The 21,296-nt window shown below is 47.4% G+C and overlaps 1 protein-coding gene across 1 annotated transcript in view; it reads left to right on the forward strand.

Moving 5' to 3' along the window:
* Positions 1-16,286, forward strand: part of P4HA3 (prolyl 4-hydroxylase subunit alpha 3) — a 73,469-nt gene extending 57,183 nt beyond the window's left edge. Inside the window, exons 9-16 of the mRNA XM_048492998.1 lie at positions 561-724; positions 1,550-1,726; positions 4,411-4,475; positions 10,152-10,311; positions 11,209-11,271; positions 13,009-13,077; positions 14,363-14,459; positions 15,442-16,286. Of these exons, the coding sequence (XP_048348955.1) occupies positions 561-724; positions 1,550-1,726; positions 4,411-4,475; positions 10,152-10,311; positions 11,209-11,271; positions 13,009-13,077; positions 14,363-14,459; positions 15,442-15,512 (866 nt within the window). The 3' untranslated portion in view covers positions 15,513-16,286. The remainder of the gene's footprint in view (positions 1-560; positions 725-1,549; positions 1,727-4,410; positions 4,476-10,151; positions 10,312-11,208; positions 11,272-13,008; positions 13,078-14,362; positions 14,460-15,441) is intronic.
* Positions 16,287-21,296: the final 5,010 nt, after the last annotated feature.

Below are 21,296 nucleotides of genomic sequence, written 5' to 3' on the forward strand. Positions count from 1 at the left end.
GCGGAGGGGAGAGTTCAGGGAGGAGGCAGAACTCAGCAGGTTATAATGCCCTACAGGCCACCTTTTAGAACAGCTGTATTCTCCAAGGGTACTGATCTCGTATAGCTTAAAGATCAGTCAAATTCCGGGAGAACTCCAGCCACCCCCTGGAGGTTGGCAATCCTAAATTCTGAGAGAACTCTAGGCCCCTCCCCTCAGGGGCATGTCTACTAAAAATGGCACCCAGGCCAAGCACTGCCCAGTATTATTATTATTATTATTATTATTATTATTATTATTATTATTATTATTATTATTATTATTATTATTATTATTATTATTATTATACACATAACAACACAGCACAAGTGTCTGGAATTCATCTCTGAATATCGAGTCCTTCCCAAGGACCTAGGATATTAGAGGTACTTGCGTAGAATATGTGCAGTTCCTAGAAGTGCTGCTTTCTGCAGCAGGTGGACTGATGGAAGGGAGGCTCTCAAAAGCAGAGAGGGATCCAGGCTAGTTCTGAAACTAATCACGTCTGGAGAAACCGTTGGTTGAAGCCTGATCTCTGCCAGATCCGAGTAACAAGAGGATCGCCAGAAACATCCTGAAGTACGAGAAGCTGTTGCTGGACTCTTCCGAGAGCGGCGAAGAAGCCCCGGTTCTGCAGAGACCAAATGTGACACACCTGGAGACCAGGGATATTTATGAGCAGCTGTGCCAGTCCTTGGGAGCTCAGGTGGGTGCAGCACATTAGATGGGTCAGGGGTCCGGTAGAGGAAGGCAGTGACAACCCACCTTTGCTTCGTTGCCTTGAAGGCAATGGTGGGATCCAAAAAATTTAGTAACAGGTTTCCCATGGTGGTGGGAATCAAACTGTGGCATAGCGCCAATGGGGCTGGGCGGGGCATGATGGGGGCGTAGCTGGGCATTCCGGGGGCGGGGCATTCCTGGGCGGGGCTGTGGCAAGGACGCAGCCGCTGCACCAGTCCTTGGGCGGGAAACGAATGCACGCAGGTGCAGGCTGCCACGCACGCCGGTGCACCTCCTGCTAGACTGCTTCAAGTTCTGCGCGCTACTGCTGAGAGGAGGGGCGTAACTAAGGCAAAAAATCACATGGCAAAATCCCCATTAGTAACCCCCTCTCAGCACTCACAAATAATTAGTAACCTACTCTCGGGAACCTGTGAGAACCTGCTGGATCCCACCTCTGCTTGAAGGCCCCTTCCAGGGTCCAGAGGCATATCTTGGAAAAATGTAGCCTGGTGCAAAATCAGAGTTTTCTGCCCCCCATATGGGGGGCCGCCCTCCCCAACCACAACCAAACAACATTTTTTTGCACCAGGTCTTGAAGTCAGTGTATGGGGGTGGGGAGAGGTGTGGGGGGGGGCAATTTTCCACCTCCCAAGTGACTAAATGGCCGCAGCCCAAGGACACTTGCCTTATATGTCCCCCTGGGTGGTACGCCTCTGCCAGGGTCACCCTCAATTGGCTGCAAACTTGATGGCACTAATGTCCGTATGTCACGATGTCTCTGGTCACCCTTCTGCTGTCCCCCTTTCAGCCCACCCAGTACCAGCAGGCACGTCTCTATTGTTCCTACGAAGCCAACGGGGACCCTCAACTGATCCTCCGGCCCATGAAGAGAGAAATCATCCACCACCAACCTTATGTAGCCCTCTACCATGACTTCGTCAGCGATTCTGAAGGCCAGAAGATCAAGGAATTGGCCACTCCTCGGGTAAGCGTGTTAGACACAGGGAACTTCCCTTTTGGCGAGGAGGGGGTGTGGTCTTGAACTTGGCTGAGAGTTGTTGCGGGTCTTCTTCCTCAACATTCAGAAGATCGCATGCAGCAAGCGTGGCGGCACTATGACTGCCCAGTATGTTGTGCCTCTGGCACGCCCTCCTTAAGTTCCACCCAGAGAAGGACTTGCAAGGGCACCTCCTAGGTGTAATTAGCCCCGACCTAGATGGACCAAGCTGTCTTGTTTTCTCAGATTTTAAAAACCGAGCAGGGTCAGGTTTGCTGATACCCTTTTCAACAAGAAGAACAGAGCAGAATTGTAACTTCATCCGCCACATGCTGAGATCTGAGGCTTGTGCACATCCAAGGAACGTGAACAATGAGTAGAGAGCTTCTTTCCTGTCACTTGAATGTTTAGAATCTTCCTTGGCATCCCGTTGTATTCTGGGACTGGGATCTGTCCAGATCCCCATGTTGGAATTGACAGCCTTGCTTGCATGCAGCAGCGTGGAATTCTGGGAAATCTGCATGAACATTCTAAAGGTGACAGTGGGGAAACAGTTGCTCTCTGCCCCTGCTGAGGAAAAGACGTTTGTTCAGTGTATTCTGTTAACCAAAGTCATGTAAAATGGCCTCTGACTGAAAGTTATATAACAAACTATGTGCTGTTATAACCAGAGCCATAGCAAGGGGGAACTGCGCCCGGGGCCCCTGCCACACCGTGGAACGCCTCCACCACAGCCCAGAACACCCCCGGAATGCCACGCCCACGCCCCCACACTGGCGCGCCCCCGGTGCAAGACGCCCCACCTGTCCCCTTGGCGTTACGCCACTGATTTGTAACCAAACGATGAACTGTGAATGTATCGATCTATAAGTGTTACTTTGTTTATGTATATATTCTATTTGCGTGGTGATGAACCTATGGCACTCCAGATGTTCATGGACTACAATCCCCATCAGCCCCTGCCAGCATGGCCAATTGGCTGATGGGAATTCTAGTCCAGGAACATCTGGAGTGCCATAGGTTCGACACCACTCTCTCTCAGTTTAAGTAAAGCTCTCTTATGTTTAATGTTTAATGATTCCCGAGGTAAAAAGGCTGGTCTTTAGCAAGATAACTATTCATATCACAAAGTGGCGTACAAAGCTACATTTTGCTCGTTACTCTGCTAACAGGATCACGTAGAAATATACCTGTCGCCCTTCACTCCGTGCCGTATGAGGACAATACAGAAGGGATCTTCAACTTTTTTTGACCCTGTGGGCACTCCTGGGTATTCCAACACTGTGTGGTGGGTCAAGCCACAAAATGGCTGCCGTAGGAGGTGGAGCCAAGCGCAAAATGGATGCCAGAGCTTACCTTTAGCCACACAGTTATGATCCTTGGGCTGTGGCGCAGCTGCTGCCCAAACAGCATTCCCCAAAAAACTGCACAGCCCATGAAATCCCGAGTGACCAGTCAGCAAAACCTACTTGTTTTAAAAACATCTGGCATGCACCAGGAAAAATGTTGAGTTCCATAGGCACCCATTGGAGCAGCAGTGGCGTAGGAGGTTAAGAGCTCGTGTAACTAATCTGGAGGAACCGGGTTTGATTCCTAGCTCTGCCACCTGAGCTGTGGAGGCTTATCTGGGGAATTCAGATTAGCCTGTGCACTCCCACACACGCCAGCTGGGTGACCTCAGCCCCACCCACCTCGCAGGGTGTTTGTTGTGAGGGGGGAAGGGCAAGGAGATTGTGAGCCCCTTTGAGTCTCCTGCAGGAGAGAAAGGGGGGATATAAATCCAAACTCTTCTTCTTGTTCTAGGATACAATCTAACTGACTCCTCCAGTCTCTGCTTTTTAGGTGCATCAACTTATCTGCAGCGAACCTTGTGGCCCCCTTCCGCATATGCAGAATAGTTCCCTTTCAAACCACTTTCACAATTGTTTGCAAGTGAATGTTGCTATTCCGCACAGCAAAATCCAACTTCAAAGTGCAATGATAGTGGATTGAAAGTGCATTATTCTGCATGTGCGGAAGGGGCTTTTGTCTTACTCCAGCCAGAGTTATTGGCATATGTCAGCGATGGCGAACCTTTTCGAGACCGAGTGCCCAAATTGCAACCCAAAACCCACTTATCTATCGCAAAGTGCCAACACGGCAATTTAACCTGAATACTGAGGTTTTAGTTTAGAAAAAACAGTTGGCTCCAAGGCGTGTGTTACTCAGGAGTAAGCTTGGTGGTAGTCGGTGGCTTTGCTTTGAAGCAACCGTGCAACTCTTCCAACGGGTGAATCACAACCCTAGGAGGGTTTACTCAGAAGCAAGCCCCATTACCAGCAACCGAGCTTACTCCCAGGTAAAGGATCGCGCTTTAGTTCTTCACATGAAAATCAGTGGGGTTTAACAGTGCTTAACAGGGTTACCCACACTGCTTCCCCAAAACTAGGTCTTAGGTTTAATGCTAATAATCGAGCCCAGCGGCCCAGGACAGCCTAGATGTGTGTGGGGGGCACTCTGTTTGTGCATGCCCACAGAGAGGGCTCTGAGTGCCACCTCTGGCACCTGTGCCATAGGTTCGCCACCACTGGCGTATGTAAACCCCGCAATGTTCTTTCTCTGGGTTGGTTGCTCATCCCACGGCTCGTTTCCTCCTTTCTCTCATCGTTTCTTTCTGCCTCTTCCCTTTCTAGTTGCAGAGGTCAATCGTTGCCTCAGGAGAAAGGCAGCAGAAAGCAGACTATCGGATAAGCAAAAGGTAATCGCTACCCCCTGCGGAGTCACGAGGAATGTCTTTGTGCGAAGGAAGCAGCTGTCCCACATGAAACTATTTTCATTTCCCAGAGCAGCTGATGCCTGAATATGAAGAAGACACATCTGGCATTCGGTTGTCTTGAAAGTGTGGCAAAGGCTTTCCTGACAGGGCACCTGTGATTCTATGACAGAGGCATATCTAGGGCCTCCACACGGGCCAGGGCCTTTACGGCTCTGGCCCCGGCCTGGTGGAATGCTCTCCCACCAGCTGACCGGGCCCTGCGGGATCTCGGTGAATTCCACAGGGCCTGTAAGACGGAGCTGTTCCGCCGGGCCTTTGTAGGGACCGGCCGCTGATGGTGCCCCCCCTTTTCTTGGCTCTTACATCTGGGCCTTATACTATCCGATGGGACTCGCCATTCCTCCCTTTGGGAAAGGATTTAATAATAGGTAGCTGGGCGCCACTCACACTTATAATTATCAGTATTACAGTTAGTCTTTCGCTGCTTTTATAGATTTTAACTAATTTGTGATGGTTTTATGACTGTATTTTATTATATGTTGTACACCGCCCGGAGCCCTTCGGGGATTGGGCGGTGTAAAAGCCCAAAGTATGTATAGATAGATAGATAGATAGATAGATGGATGGATGGATGGATGGATGGATGGATGGATGGATGGATGGATGGATGGATGGATGGATGGATGGATGGATGGATGGATGGATGGATGGATGGATGGATGGATGGATGGATGGACGGATGGATGGATGGATGGATGGATGGATGGATGGATGGATGGATGGATGGATGGATGGATGGATGGATGGACGGATGGATGGATGGATGGATGGATGGATGGATGGATGGATGGATGGATGGATGGATGGATGGATGGATGGATGGATGGATGGATGGATGGATGGATGGATGGATGGATGGATGGATGGATGGATGGATGGATGGATGGATGGATGGATGGATGGATGGATGGATGGATGGATGGATGGATGGATGGATGGATGGATGGATGGATGGATGGATGGATGGATGGATGGATGGATGGATGGATGGATGGATGGATGGATGGATGGATGGCCCAGTGCAATATCTGAGTTTTCCACCCCTCCCCACCCCATACGGGCAGTCGCCCTCACCCACCACGACCAAACAACTTTTTTGCACCAGTTCTTGAAGTCAGTGTATGAACCCGGGAGGAAGGAGGAGGGGTGTGGGTGGGGGCAATTTCCTGCCCCCCACGTGACTAAATGGCTGCAGTCCAGGGATATTTGACCCCGCATGTCCCCCTGGGCAGTACGCCCCTGTTCTATGATTCTATGATTCACCCATGTCTTTATCTAAAAGGTGGACGAGTGGCAGAAGTTCCGTGGATTATTACAGTTGTGTGCATACCTTGCGCCCCTTTTGAACATCGGAGATGTGTAAAACTCTGGCCTTAAGCACGGATCACTGAAAAAGTCCCCTGGAGATCAATTTCCTAGGAGAGGTGTGTGTGTGTGTGTGTGTGTGTGTGTGTGTGTGTGTGTGTGTGTGTATTAGCAGAGTTGAACAGAAGAGACAGATTCTCAGTTGCTTTTAATAAATGTGTTCACTAATTGTAAAGGGATGGTTACATGGCGATAAAATAATAAATCCTTTCTTTCCTGTTAAACATCTACCTAACTGTACTTTAGTTCATAGGCGAAGCTATAAGGGGGCAGGGGATACCCTGCGCACTGGGCACCCCCTCCTCCTTCCCTCCCCGGCAGCCTCCCCACTTACCTGGGAAGGGGGCAGGGCAGAGGTGGGATCCAGCAGGTTCTCACCAGTTCCCGAGAGTGGGTTACTGATTTTTTGTGTGTGCCGAGAGGGGGTTACTAATTGGGTCTGCTTTTCCGTTAAAAATTCCATTAGGTCCAAAAACCATAAAGTCCTGTTGTTTCCTTTGTGGCTGGTTAGCGAAGGTACAAAACAGGATAATTCTCCCTGTTGGGCTGTTTAAAAAACATGTTTTAGAAATATGGTAAAGTTCCTTGTTTAAGGAAAGTCTCCTTCTTTTGATTTCTAGAAACAAAATTAAGTATTTGAAAGTATTAAGTAATTGACAGGCAGTCAATTAGAGGAGAAGTCGTTGTTTCTGTTGGCAGCAGACGATAGGACTTGCTAGAATGAGTTTAAATTATGGACAGAAAGATACCAGCTGGAAATTAGGAACTTTTTTTTTTTACAGTAAGAGTTTTTTAGAGTAACAGAGAAATTATTAATACCCCGCCCCTGGAATGCCTGGCCATGCCCCCGTCATGCCCCGCCCAGCCCCATTGGCGCCACGCCACTGTTTGAATCCCACCACCATGGGAACCTGTTACTAAAATTTTTGGATCCCACCACTGCTCAGGACAGTTATAAAATCTAGGTTAGGAGATTTGGGGGTACACCGCAGGAAGGGTGGTGTTGGGAGACAGGAGAGGTCTCAGCTGGGTATAATACCATAGACGCCACCCTCCAGAGCAGCCCGTCCCCTCCAGGGGAATTGATCTCTGATGTCTGGAAATCAGTTGTAATTCCAGGAGATTCTCCAGGCGGTACCTTGGTGCTACGCCACTGTTTAAATCCCACCACCATGGGAACCTGTTACTAAAATTTTTGGATCCCACCACTGGGGCAGGGCCCATGAGGAGGCAGAAAACACAGAGTCCGTCCCGGGCACAGTTTGGTCCAGCTACGCCTCTGGTTTGGTTATATCTCGGTACCTATCTGCTGTCTCATGCTCGTGGTGGTGGAGGTGGCTCAAACAAAGAAACATCTCATGCCAGCCAATGACGCAGGCGAAACATTTGGAGCAAAAACTACCAGCCCACAGCCACACAGCCCAGAAAATCCCCCAACAGTCAGTTTGTTTGGGGGCGGGGTACCTTGCCTTCTACTTCTCCAACAAGTCATTTGTTTTTCTATACACTGCTAGACAGGAGAATTTACAGCCGGACGCTACATTTATTACTCCTGAGGGATGGGCTCTCTAGGTTGGGAAGAATGACTTCACGAGGCCGTTGGCAGAGCAACGCACAAACCGCACACATCTTCTGTGGTCCGGATGCCGAGCAGAGCTGACAAAGACTTTTCCGGATGATCTCATGGTTCAGTTTTGCAGCCTCTGTTTGAAACACAGGAATTCCATTCCCAGCTTTTGAACGGCTGCTGAGCTCTTGGCTCTCTTGCTTTTAGACAGAGGGGAGGAGGGGGGGGAATCCAGATATCACTGGCCTGCAATGTCAGATGTCCTGTAAACAAAGCATCAACCAGTTAAGGAACTGCAAGCCAACTTCCGATGAATTGATGAATTGATGACCGATTGGCGTATTTTGCTTTAGCAGCAGTGAGCAAGATAGCCAAGGAGGTGGGGGGGAGGGGGTGCAGTGCTGGACTCCTCAACTTTTTTGGAATTCTGACACTGTGTGTTGGGTGCAGCCGCAAAATGGCGGCCACATCCTATCTTCAGTCATACGGTGAAGATCCCAGAGCTGTAATGGCATCTGTTTCCACAGCAACGTTTTTAGAAACCTGCCTAGGCGGTCAAATTTCCAATGGCCAATCAGAAGCCTTTCTGGGTAAAAGTTCACCTGGTCTGTTTCTCATGGAACCAGGGGGGTCAGGGAAAGCCCAGTTATCTACAAAGTGTGTGAAGCCATAAAGTAACTATCGAGAAAAGAATGCCCCAAGTGGCAGTGGTAACATATAGCAGGATGGTTACACTTATCTTGTAGCAGCATTGATTTGTAGATTTAAGCAGTTACAGTGAGTTAGGAATGCATCTTGATCACATAGATACAATCCCCATGACAGTTATATTGTTTTGATGGTTTGGTAGCCGATCTGTGCATGTTTCAGTGGGGAGACGTGATACAAATCTAACAAACAAATAAGAAAATAATTCTTGATGTGGTTTGAAGTTCACAGCATGCTATAATCTGACAGAAAATATTATAAAGTGACATATAGATGGTATCAGATGCCCCAAAAAAATGGCAAAACTAAATAGAGGTATATCTAATAGATGCTGGAAATGCCGAAAACATAAAGGATCCTTTTTTTATATGTGGTGATTGTGGAAGAGGCTAAATCAGTGGTGGGATCCAAAAATTTTAGTAACCGTTTCCCATGGTGGTGGGATTCAAACAGTGGCGTAGCGCCAATGGGGCTGGGCGGGGCACGACGGGGGCGTGGCTGGGCATTCCGGGGGCGGGGCACTAATAATTTCTCTGTTACTGTAAAAAACTCTTACTGTAAAAAAAAAAGTTCCTAATTTCCAGCTGGTATCTTTCTGTCCATAATTTAAACTCATTATAGCAAGTCCTCTCGTCTACTGCCAACAGAAACAACTACTTCTCCTCTAATTGACTGCCTGCCAAATACTTAATACTTTCAAATACTTAATTTTGTTTCTAGAAATCAAAAGAAGGAGACTTTCCCTAAACAAGGAACTTGACCATATTTCTAAAACATGTTTTTAAAACAGCCCAACGGGGAGAATTGTCCCGTTTTTGAACTTCGCTAACCAGCCACATAGGAAACAACAGGACTTTATGATTTTTGGACCTAATGGAATTTCTAACAGAAAAGCAGACCCAATTAGTAACCGCCTCTCAGCACACACAAATAATTAGTAACCCACTCTCGGGAACTGGTGAGAACCTGCTGGATCCCACCTCTGGGCTAAATCCTTTTGGGACATGATACTCAAAGAAATACAAATTCTGAAAATAACAATGGTGAAAAAACCTGAAGTTTTTCTTTTGGGATTATTGGGAGATGACATCCCAAATCAATACAGGCTGCTTTTGATGTATCTGTCTACTACCGCAAGGACATTGTATGCACAAAAATGATGAAAAAAAATCTAACAAAAAAGGAAGATTGGATAAAGGGAATCATAGAATATTCAGAAACAGCAAAATTAACAGATTTATTAAGAGGCAGTAATATAGAGAAATATGCAGAAAACTGGAAACCTTTTACAGATTATCTCTTGAAAGAATATGGTAGAAGAGAAATAATTGCAGGACTTGAGATCTAAAAGAAAACAGCAGATTGAATTAAAATATTAGTAATGATACAGTGTGTAACTGATATATTGTTTTATTTTAAATAGATGCATGAATCTAGAATGGATTAGAATTCAACAATGAGATCACGGGAAGCCATTATATGGTTTTATGGTGTGTCGTTTAGTTGGTTATGATAGGTGGCGTTCAGCTATTGCAAGATTTATGTTTTAATTTTCTTTTTGTATTTCCTTTTGTATTTCTTATTTTTGTTGTGTATTAAGGTAAAAGTACCGTGTTTCCCCGAAAATAAGTCAGTGTCTTATATTAATTTTTGCTCCCAAAGATGCACTATGTCTTATTTTCAGGGGATGTCTTATTTTTCTGTGTTCTGTTCATCGGGCATGCTTCCAAACAAAAACTTTGCTATGTCTTACTTTTGGGGGATGCCTTATATTTCGCACTTCAGCAAAACCTCTTCTACGTCTTATTTTCAGCGGATGTCTTATATTCGGGGAAACAGGGTAGTTGTGAAAGTGCATTTTTCAAGTTTAGAATTTTTTTTAAAAAATCTATTAAAAACTAGAGAATAATTCTGGCTCGCTGTTTTTCGCCGGTGTTCTGACATTGTGTGTGTTTCAGCGCCTGGCTGAAAGACACCGTGGATCCCCTGATTGTGACGCTCAATCGGCGGATCGCAGCCCTGACCGGTTTGAACATCCAGCACCCGTATGCAGAATATCTGCAGGTGGTGAACTACGGGCTGGGAGGTCACTATGAGCCCCATTTCGACCACGCGACTGTAAGTACACCGGAAGCACACTTGATCCCCGCCCCCCAAGCCCTGCCCCCAGGCCTCAGTGCTTATAAAAGCAGCTCTCGGAGGCCGAGAGACTGCAGTCACTTCTGCAGAAGGGACTGCCAGCTGCCGGCTGGAAGCCCAGCCGGGAGCAGGGGGCAAGTGCACGGGCGAGAGGGGGCGAGTGGCTGTCAGGCGCCCTTGACCCTGCCCATGTCAATGATGACATGGGCAGGGTCAAGGGCACCCAAAGACGACAAGGCAGTAGGAAGTCCTGCTGTCTTCCTGGACACGTGGGGAGCAGGTGCGGGGGGGGGGTGCCCAGAGGTGGGATCCAGCAGGTTCTCACAGGTTCCCGAGAGTAGGTTACTAATTATTTGTGTGTGCCGAGAGGGGGTTGCTAATTGGTGATTCTGCCCCGTGATTTTTGCCTTAGTTACGCCCCTCCTCTCAGCAGTAGTGTGCAGAACTTGAAGCAGTCTAGCAGGAGGTGCCCTGGCATGCGTGGCAGCCTGCGCCTGCGTGCATTCATTTCCCGCCCAAGGACCGGCACAGTGGCTGCGTCCTTGCCACAGCCCCGCCCAGGAATGCCCCGCCCCCAGAATGCCCGGCCACACCCCCGTCGTGCCCAGTCCAGCCCCATTGGCGCTACGCCACAGTTTGAATCCCACCACCATGGGAACCTGTTACTAAAATTTTTGGATCCCACCACTGCCATTTAAAGCTGTAGACATATTTATGGAGGCCATAACCGTCAGAGAACAGCAGAAGGGGTGGGTGGGGTTGCAAACTTTTTGCTCAATGTTGTTAACCTGCAATGCTTCGTGTCGCTTAGTCGGAACTTCCAAATACACGAGCTTCGATAATACAATCATGTCATGATCTGTTCTTTCGAGGCAGTCCAGAAAAAGTCCCCTTTACCGGCTGAAATCTGGAAACCGAATAGCCACGTTGATGGTTTATGTGAGTATTTCCTTTGGTTGGATCGATATTCAGGTTTGGATGATGGGAGGGGAGGGAGGGGATGAGGAATGCTTTAGGATACGCTGCATCGATCAAGGGTCCCCAGCCAGGTGGCCCCAGGTACCACGGTGTCTGCCACGTGTTTTTAGAAACTGGGCAGGAATCTTAAATTTGACAGGTGGACTAGAAGGGTTTGGATTGAAGATCCAGGCCCCTTCCGCACACGCAGAATAATGCACTTTCAACCCACTTTCACAATTGTTTGAAAGTGGATTTTGCTATTCTGCACAGTGAAATCCAGCTGCAAAGTGGATTGAAAGTGGATTGAAAGTGCATTATTCTGCATGTGTGGAAGGGGCCCTACTAGTTCTGAAAAAAATCCAGGATCAGCAATGTGAGTGAACCGTTGAGCTCTTGGAAACAGCAGTGGCGTAGGAGGTTAAGAGCTCATGTATCTAATCTGGAGGAACCGGGTTTGATTCCCCGCTCTGCCGCCTGAGCTGTGGAGGCTTATTTGGGGAATTCAGATTAGCCTGTGCACTCCCACACACGCCAGCTGGGAGACCTTGGGCTAGTCACAGTTTCTCGGGGCTCTCTCAGCCCCACCTACCTCATAGGGTGTTTGTTGTGAGGGGGGGAAGGGCAAGGAGATTGTCAGCCCCTTTGAGTCTCCTACAGGAGAGAAAGGGGGGATATAAATCCAAACTCTTCTTCTTCTTCTTCCCTCCCCTTCTTTTCGTTTTGCTCCTCGTTAGTCTTCATTTTCTTTATTTTTTCCCCTTTCCTTTATCTCTGTTTTTAATGACAATACTGACTTTAATGACAATACAGATTCACTTTGAGACAACCTCCTGTATGTTCATGTCTATTAAGTTATTTATCACCCAAGGTGTTGCCCACCAGGTCTGAGAATAGATTTCACAGGTGAGGAGGCTCAGGGTTCCACTATCTAAGTAGCTCTGCGGTACTCCCTGTGGCTATCAGAAGAAGAAGAGTTTAGATTTCTAGCCCCCTTTCTCTCCTGTAAGGAGACTCAAAGGAGCAGCAGTGGCATGGGCGGTTAAGAGCTCGTGTATCTAATCTGGAGGAACCGGGTTTGATTCCCAGCTCTGCCGCCTGAGCTGTGGAGGCTTATCTGGGGAATTCAGATTAGCCTGGGCACTCCCACACACGCCAGCTGGGTGACCTTGGGCTAGTCACAGTTCTTCTGAGCTCTCTCAGCACCACCTACCTCACAGGGTGTTTGTTGTGAGGGGGGAAGGGCAAGGAGATTGTAAGCCCCTTTGAGTCTCCTGCAGGAGAGAAAGGGGGGATATAAATCCAAACTCTTCTTCTTCTTACAATCTCCTTCTCCCTCACAACAAACACCCTGTGAGGTGGGTGGGGCTGAGAGAGCGCTGAAGAACTGTGACTAGCCCAAGGTCACCCAGCCGGCGTGTGTTGGAGTGCCTGAGTTAATTTGGTTCACCAGATAAGCCTCCACAGCTCAAGTGGCAGAGCAGGGGAATCCAACCCAGTCTCCACATTAAAGTGTACCTGCTCTTAACCACTTCACCATGCTGATTCTCAAAGCAGAAAAAATATATCTATATTAAAAAATACAGAAGTATTTGCAAAACATGAAATGTTACGTATGTTCAGAGGTTAGCTTTCCTTGTTGCACACCCTGTGACGACAGGATGGGGGTTGCTCTAAAATATTTAAAATATATGTTTCTTGTGTGTGTTTTTCCCCCAGCTGAGTTCTGTTGAAGCTGGAGGATCTACAGCCTTCATCTATGCAAATCTGAGCATACCTGTAGTCAAGGTGAGCTACTAGAATCCCCTTTTTAAACTTTAACTTATATTGGTGTTTCAAAAGAATTTTTCACATCCCCTTTCGACAAAAGAACCTTCCAGCAAGTGTCCTCCCCCCCCCCCCCCAAGAGGTGGGATCCAGCAGGTTCTCACAGGTTCCCGAGAGTAGGTTGCTAATTATTTGTGTGTGCCGAGAGGGGGTTACTAATGGGTGATTTTGCCACGTGATTTTTGCCTTAGTTATGCAAAGGCGGGCACTTTCAAAAATGCTCGCCAGGTTTAATGTGACGCCCTCCGCCTTGTTACAGGGCAGGCTGAACCATCAAGAAAAGTCTGTGCCCGTGAAATGCTGGCTTAATCAAATATTTGGCCCACCAATTGTTACGCTGTCCCAGGTCGATTCTGCACTTGCGTTATCGACCTAAGTTCGAGCTGCGTTCGACCTAAGTGCTCTGCACAACCACTGGGATCAACGTGGTTTTGTACCAGCTTCACCCCGTGTAACGGTCAAATTTCCGACTCTAGTTGGGAACGACTACTTTTTCAGGGAACCACGCTCGAACTCAGCTCGATTCCAGTAAAGTGCGGAATCTCTGGTGCCAGGAGTCCCTCATTCAGCCAATCACAGCTGAGTGTTTCGGGCATGCGTACAGCTGGCCAATCAAAAAATGCCACCTTGGTCCCTCCATTCCTGTGGCAGTTTTTTTTATAACGTGTGTGGGGATAGACGGAACATGGCCGTAGAACAGTAGCCAATCGGAACGGAGCAGCGAAGAGGCACAGGATGATCCCACCCTCCGAGCTGGGATCAAGCTGGTTGCAGTGGTGATGGAGTCAGCAGTCTTCCCATCTAGGGAGGGTTTAAAAATGGGTTTGCTGGGCGCCTGATTCGATTTTAATCTTGTATTAACCGCTGTTTTAAATGGGGAGCTAGTAAGTTAGTAATTTATTATATTGGATCTTAATTGTTTAGTTTTTGACTGTATTTAGTCGATCTGTGATTTTAACTTTGTTGTACGCCGCCCAGAGCCCTTTGGGGATAGGGCGGGTTATAAAACCAATTAATTAATTAATTAATTATAGCTCTCCTTTGAGCGGGGTTTATTAAACAATGCAGGTAGTAAGCCCAGTGGCCCTGTTCAAACGAAACTGGAAGATACGGGGGGGAATTTCAGGGACACCTTTCTGAGGATCAGGTTATGCACTCCAGGGCCAAATCAGATCCCTGGACCCTTTCTCTTGGGGATCTCTTGGGGATCAACAGTGACGTTCTCGGCCTCTGCTGTCTTTTCCAGAATGCGGCTCTTTTTTGGTGGAACCTCCATAGGAACGGAGAAGGGGACGGAGACACCCTGCATGCTGGCTGCCCAGTGCTCGCAGGAGATAAATGGGGTGAGGAAACCCGGCTCAGCTACCTGCATAACAACCTTTCTGGCCACTGCTTTGGCCATCAGACACAAATTTCAAAAATAACATTTCTAAACTTAAACGTTAGGGAAACCTTAAAGGATAAACACATGTACTTATACTTATGGGCAAGACTTTACAGATACTTATTGGCATGGCTTTCTTAAATCTAACAATAACAAAACCTTAAACTAGCTGAAGAACCTAACTAAACTAACATCCTAAACTGCAGGCACATCATAAATTCAACTTAAAAGGGGCTTTGATTACATCCTGGAAAGGCACAAACAAGAGGGAAACCGTATAGCATTGGCACAAACATACATATGCGTTCTCTGTGAACCTTATGGAGGCTTCTGAACCACACAAGTCTCCGTGTCCGGGCATGGAGCCAGTGTAGCCAGGCAACCTGACTTCAGGAAAATATTTTGTTTATTTTCCTGGCGGTAACACTCTGAAGCAGGGGTCCCTTAAATGACACCTTAAATAAGACAGGATAGCAGATGATGTAAGTCATTGTGAAATCGCACAATTTGTAGTTTGCACTTCTGAATAAACCTCGGATCTGCACGAAAGGATATGTAATAACGTTGCTTTGCTCAGCTGTGACACTTAGACCAAAAGAAGGAGTCTCCTTCAGACGGTTTTACACCGGCTTAGAAATGCAGCTTTCCTGCGAACGGTGAGCCCGAAAACATCCCTTATTTTCATCCAATTGCATGCAACGGACAATGAGGTTCGGCAAAAATGACTTCTGCCAATTACCGAGTGACTCTCTGGCCCCTTCCACACATGCAGAATCATGCACTTTCAATCCACTTTCACAGTTGTTTGCAAGTGGATTTTGCTATTCTGCACAGTAAAATCCAGCTGCAAAGTGCATTGAAAGTGGATTGAAAGTGCATTATTCGGCATGCGCGGAAGGGGCCTTACTCTAACCAAGACCTTCCACGCTTCTTTTGAACAGTGGTTAATAAGTGGATCCATGAACACGGACAAGAATTCCGGAGACCTTGCGGCACCGATCCAGAGGATTAGCGAAGCCAAGCGTTCTGCAGAGTTCGGGAGACGCCCCAGGGGATAAGAAAGCAGTCGATTGCAGCTGGACGGGAAAGAGAATCTGAAACCTGCTCTCTTCCATCCTGACGCAGCTGGGCTGTCAGGCCCTGGCCAAAATATGTCTTGGCAAGATTTCCCTCCGTTGTTTATTTATTGGATGTGAAAAAGGAGAAGGCAACAATGCACAGAAGGGGAGAGAAGGGAGCAGCAGGGAATGCTAGGTGGTATCGCCTCCCCCACCACAGCACAACTTCTGGGGCAATGTTTTATGTATATGTAGTGATGTTCCCTTCAGCCATTGGCTGAGCTGATGCGGTGCCACGGAGTTGTCACAAACTGTCTAACTGTGGATGGGAGTGTGGAAATCGGCACAGATAAGAGACTGAGCGTAAAGTCAGTTCTGCGGGGGGGGGGGGGGGGAATCGTCACCTCGGGGCCCAGGAAGAGGAGGGACTGCATGTTCCAGAGCAGATGGGATGTGGAAGGGAAAGAGACCAGGGAAGCAAGGAAGCTGGAAGGGGCCTCGCTTAAATGTCAAGAAGGATTGCGTGTTGGAGCAGGACTGGGAGGCGAACGGAAATCTGGTTTCTCATGTACGTTAAGTGCCGTCAAGTCAGTTCTAATTCATGGTGACCCAATGAATCAATGCATCTTTTTGCATATTTTACATCCACCATTTGGTTGCCCCCCCTGAATAGACCCTAGAAGTGAAAATGGCTAAACTGAGGCTATCGTGTTTTGGTCACATTAAGAGAAGACAAGGAGGAGGAGGAGGAGCTTGGATTTATATCCCCCCCTTTCTCTCCTGTAAGGAGACTCAAAGGGGCTTACAATCTCCTTTCCCTTTCACCCCCCAATAAACACCCTCTGAGGTGGGTAGGGCTGAGGGAGCTCCGCAGAGCTGGGACTAGCCCAAGATCACCCAGCTGGCATGTGTTGGAGTGCACGAGCTTATCTGGTTCCCCAGATAAGCCTCCATAGCTCAAGTGGCAGAGCGGGGAATCAAACCCGGTTCTCCAGATTAGAGTGCACCTGCCCTTAACAACTATGCTACAGCTGCTCAGTTTGCAAGACCTCGGCAAGGCCGTTAATGATCGGACGTTCTGGAGAACGTTGGCCCTTCCCCCACTCCCCGTTTGCTGCGTGTTACTCTTGCCAAGTAGCGCGGGGTCCCGCGGCACTCCCCACTACAGGGGCGGCGACAACGCAGCCGCCCCGACGCTGCCACTCTCGCGCCCCCTCAGCGCGTCATTCCTGGCGCTCCTCCAAACGGCGCCTTTTGATGACCCCGCGCAGAGCTTGGCATGAGTAACGCGCAGCAAATGGCAGAGCGCAGGGTGGGGAGCACGCCAGAAATGACGCGCGCTGAGAGTAGCGCGCAGCAAGGGTGGTCGACGGTGAGTGGGGAAAGGGCTGTTGTCGCATGTAAAAACATCGGAAGGTGTAGGAGGCAGATACGGTTTCCATAATAGCCATTTCTGCCACCACTGTGGGATCTTCCCACGCAGTTGGAGAAACAGGATTTGTTCCAACTTTCTCCCCCCACTTTGAGACTATTATGAACTTTGTCGGCTGCAGATGAAGGAGCGCATTCTCAGCCAACATCTTCCAAATGTCTTCAGGACAGCGCACGTCGCTTCTCCTATCCTCGTCCTACCTGCACCCAACCCAAGCATCAGCAGCAGTGGCGTAGGAGGTTAAGATCTCATGCATCTAATCTGGAGGAACCGGGTTTGATTCTCCACTCTGCCGCCTGAGTTGTGGAGGCTTATCTGGGGAATTCAGATTAGCCTGTGCACTCCCACACACGCCAGCTGGGTGACCTTGGGCTAGTCACAGCTTCTTGGAGCTCTCTCAGCCCCACCCACCTCACAGGGTGTTTGTTGTGAGGGAGAAAGATCAAGGAGATTATAAGCCCCTTTGAGTCTCCTGCAGGAGAGAAAGGGGGATATAAATCCAAACTCTTCTTCTTCTTCTTTCACCCTGGAAGCAACAATGGAATCCTGACCATTTTGCAAGGTTCAGGGAACTTGGTGGACACTGCAGCTGTTAAACAGGTGCCAGATGTGATTCTGGTGGCTGCCAAGCCGTAAAGTTGACCCACCAATTTTCAGATGGTTCATATTCTTTTTTTTTTTGAAGTGAAATAAACAGGTCAAACACATGTATTTATGTCTAATTTATAGTCCGCCTTTCTCACTGGGACACAAGTCAGGTGACGCAAAGTATGTCGATAAAATCAACAGGATGGGACGTCCGATAAACAATGCAGTAGGATTTGAATCGCAGAGATCTGGATTTGCAAAGTTGGTACAATTTATTCTACAACTTATAATCTTGGACAACTGGCTTTACTTCTGATGGTTCTTTGGAGGGAGAAAGAAAGAGGGAGGGTCCTGAAATCTCACCCTGGAACATTTTACTATGGCCGCTTCCGCACATGCAAAATAATGTGTTTTCAAACCATTTTCACAACTGTTTGCAAGTGGATTTTGCCATTCTGCACAGCTTCAAAGAGCACTGAAAGCAGTGCATTATTCTGCATGTGCGGAATGAGCCTATGAGTGGGCATCAAGGGTGTAACAAGGGTGGGGAAAAGAAGGGCTTGTGCCCTGGAATCTGCTTGGGGGAGGGTGCCACGCATTCCAGAGCCCCTTCTTTCAAACTGTGCCTCTACCCCTGAACTTTACATGGAGTTTGGGACGTGGGGCAGGTGCACAGTTCAAGGTTGGGCCCAGATCCAGCATTCCTCATGGAGTTGGGGTGTATGTGCAGTTCCAGGCTAGCTTAGCTGGATCTAGCTCAGGGGTCTGCAACCTGTGGCTCTCCAGATGTTCACGGACTACAATTCCCATCAGCCCCTGCCAGCATGGCCAATTGGGGCTGATGGGAATTGTAGCCTGTGAACATCTGGAGAGCCGCAGGTTGCAAATCTCTGATCTAGCTTTGCCCTGAAGGCTCAGCCTCAAACCCTGTATGAATGAATACATTAATGAATACATTAATTACATTTAATACATTTTACTTGAATAAATAATGATGAAAGTGCAAACTAAATAATAACTTTAATAAATGTAATTAAATCAATAAATTGAATAAATAGATAATTTTAATTAATGAATAAATAAAAATAAAATAAAGCTGGACAGGCAAGCCTTGAACTGGCCAGTTCAAGTTTTATACCGCTGGCTCCACCTCTGAAGTTCATGTGGAGGTGTGGGGAGGGGTGTGGCTTAACATTTGACCTGGTCCCATCTGCCCCAGTGGCTATAAATATAGACTGCCTCTGAATGTGGAGGTTCCCTTTAGCCACCAAGGCTAGGAGCCATTGACAGAGCTGTCCTCCGTGAATCCCCTTTTTCTTCCATTCCCTTTTAAAGCAATTTATCCCTGCAGCCACCAGTGCACTCTCTCGAAGCAAATTCTACCATTTAACCACTTGCTCTACAAAGGGTTAGGGTTAGGGGCCCCAAAAGTAACAGGCTCCCACACTGTGTCTCTGCCAAGCAATCGATATTCAGTGGCCGAACTGCCTGTAGACGTGGAGTTTTCCTTCTACTAGCATGCACCTATCAAGGAATTTATATTTTCTCAAAGCTAGCAGGTCTAGGCATATTGTAGCCATATGTGGACGGAATGTAAAGAAGTGAAAAAATTTTGGACAACCGTATTGTTATATATCGAGAAACTGGTGAAGATTAATATTGGGATAAATAATGTTCATGGGTGTAACGGAGGATAGAAGGGTAGATAAAAAATATAGCTGTATGTATAAAATAATGATCAAAGCAGCACATGCAACAATAGCTTTAGGCTGGAAAGAAAAGAAAAAATGGACAATCCAGAAATGGTTGGAATATATCTGGGAACCAGTGACACTGGACATTTTCGATATAATGACAAAAAATAAACTGTGGCAAGATAAACAGAGCATGAAAACAAGCCAAATTGTGTGTAACGTAAATGACAGAGGAACAAAACAGCGCGTCACACACTGAAGACGGAGAATCAATATATTCAATGAATGTATTTATGTATATTTAAATTGTCCATTTGGGTTTGTGTGTCAGCTCTGTTGAGAGACAAAAAGACCTGTGCATGGCAAATGAATGAATAATTTTCCTGAAAGAATTGCTTCTCCTGAGGAAGACTACAGTGAAAACGTACTTATAAACGCGCGAGTCGTTTGGGTAGCACTTTCTATATGGAATTGAAATTGAATTGAAAAAACAAGATAAACAGAGCGACATTTTGAAGATATGGACCATATATGCGGACTGGATGAAAGAAGCTGGAGTCAATGAGGAGATATGGGAGAAGAGATGACAAAGAATGAACTTACTGCTGTCTGATAAAACGATGAAGACAATACAGGGGGGAGGGGGAAAAGGGGAAAAATTTATTGTTTGAAAACGAATGAAGAAGAGTATTACTATAAATGGAATATTCAAACGATACAATAAAAAATTAAAAAACAAAGCTAGCAGGTCTTATTGAAGACGTGGCACTGAGGAAATTTTTACTGGTGGTTTTCGGCCTCTCGTGCAATTGTTGAGACAGGTCCCCGGCCCCTAAAACGGCGGTAACTGGAACAGGCAGCCAAACCAGCACTAGCCAGAGAAGAGAAAGAAGAGACTCTTTTTTCCAAGAGAGTTGCAGTCTATGCTTCTTCCTCCTGGTCTCCGGCCAACCGAGTCAATATTTGAAAAAGCAAAAATTGTGGTTACGGAGCAGCAGGGGTGAATTCCGCCTCTCCTTTCGGACAGAATCTTTCGGGAAGCGCGGGAACGCAACACGATTCTCCTTTCACACACAAGCGCCCCTCTTTCTGCTAGCTCTCTGTTTGCGTTACCCACCTGTTTCCCAGACATTCATGAGGGGAAATTACAAGAAACACTGCAAAATTTGCTTCACATCTCTTTAGCATCTGGCTAGAAGGATTCAGCACAAGGCTTAAGAATTCAAGAACTGCTTTGCAGCATCAAAATATGTGGATCCTCTGAAGAGGCCAGCCACAGATGCAGGCGAAACGTCAGGAGAGAATGCTGCTAGAACACGGCCCCACAGCCCGGAAACCACACAGCACCCCAGTGATTCTGGCCGTGAAAGCCTTCGACAATATATTGTTTCTGACTTATACCAATCCTGTAAAATAATATCATCCAAACCATCCTATCATTGCATTGTCGAAGGCTTTCACGGCCGGAATCACTTGGGTGCTGTGTGGTTTCCGGGCTGTATGGCCGTGTTCTAGCAGCATTCTCTCCTGACGTTTCGCCTGCATCTGTGGCTGGCATCTTCAGAGGTGTATCACAGAGAAAAGTCTGTTTCACACTGTGTCTAAGGCCTCTTCCGCACATGCAAAATAATGCGTTTTCAAACCACTTTCACAACTGTTTGCAAGTGGATTTTGCTATTCCGCACAGCTTCAAAGAGCACTGAAAGCAGTTTGAAAGTGCCTTATTCTGCATGTGCGGAATGAGCCTAAATGAGAAGGGAAAGTTTAGTGTGGTATATTGTCCATGTGCATTGCATAGCAAGTCCCACCCAAACACTTAATGATTGGGTGCTGTGTGGTTTCCGGGCTGTCTGGCTGTGTTTCGCCTGCATCTGTGGCTGGCATCTTCAGAGGATCTGATGTTGGGAAAGCAAGTGGAGTATATATACCTGTTGGAGTGTCCAGGGTGGGTGAAGAAACATTGTCTGTGAGTAACAAAGAAGACAGCCAGGTCAATAGGTGAGGGCATCTGAATAGTAGTATGA

This window comes from Sphaerodactylus townsendi, linkage group LG04 (genome assembly GCF_021028975.2).
Source record: "Sphaerodactylus townsendi isolate TG3544 linkage group LG04, MPM_Stown_v2.3, whole genome shotgun sequence".
Taxonomy (NCBI): Eukaryota; Metazoa; Chordata; class Lepidosauria; order Squamata; family Sphaerodactylidae; genus Sphaerodactylus; species Sphaerodactylus townsendi.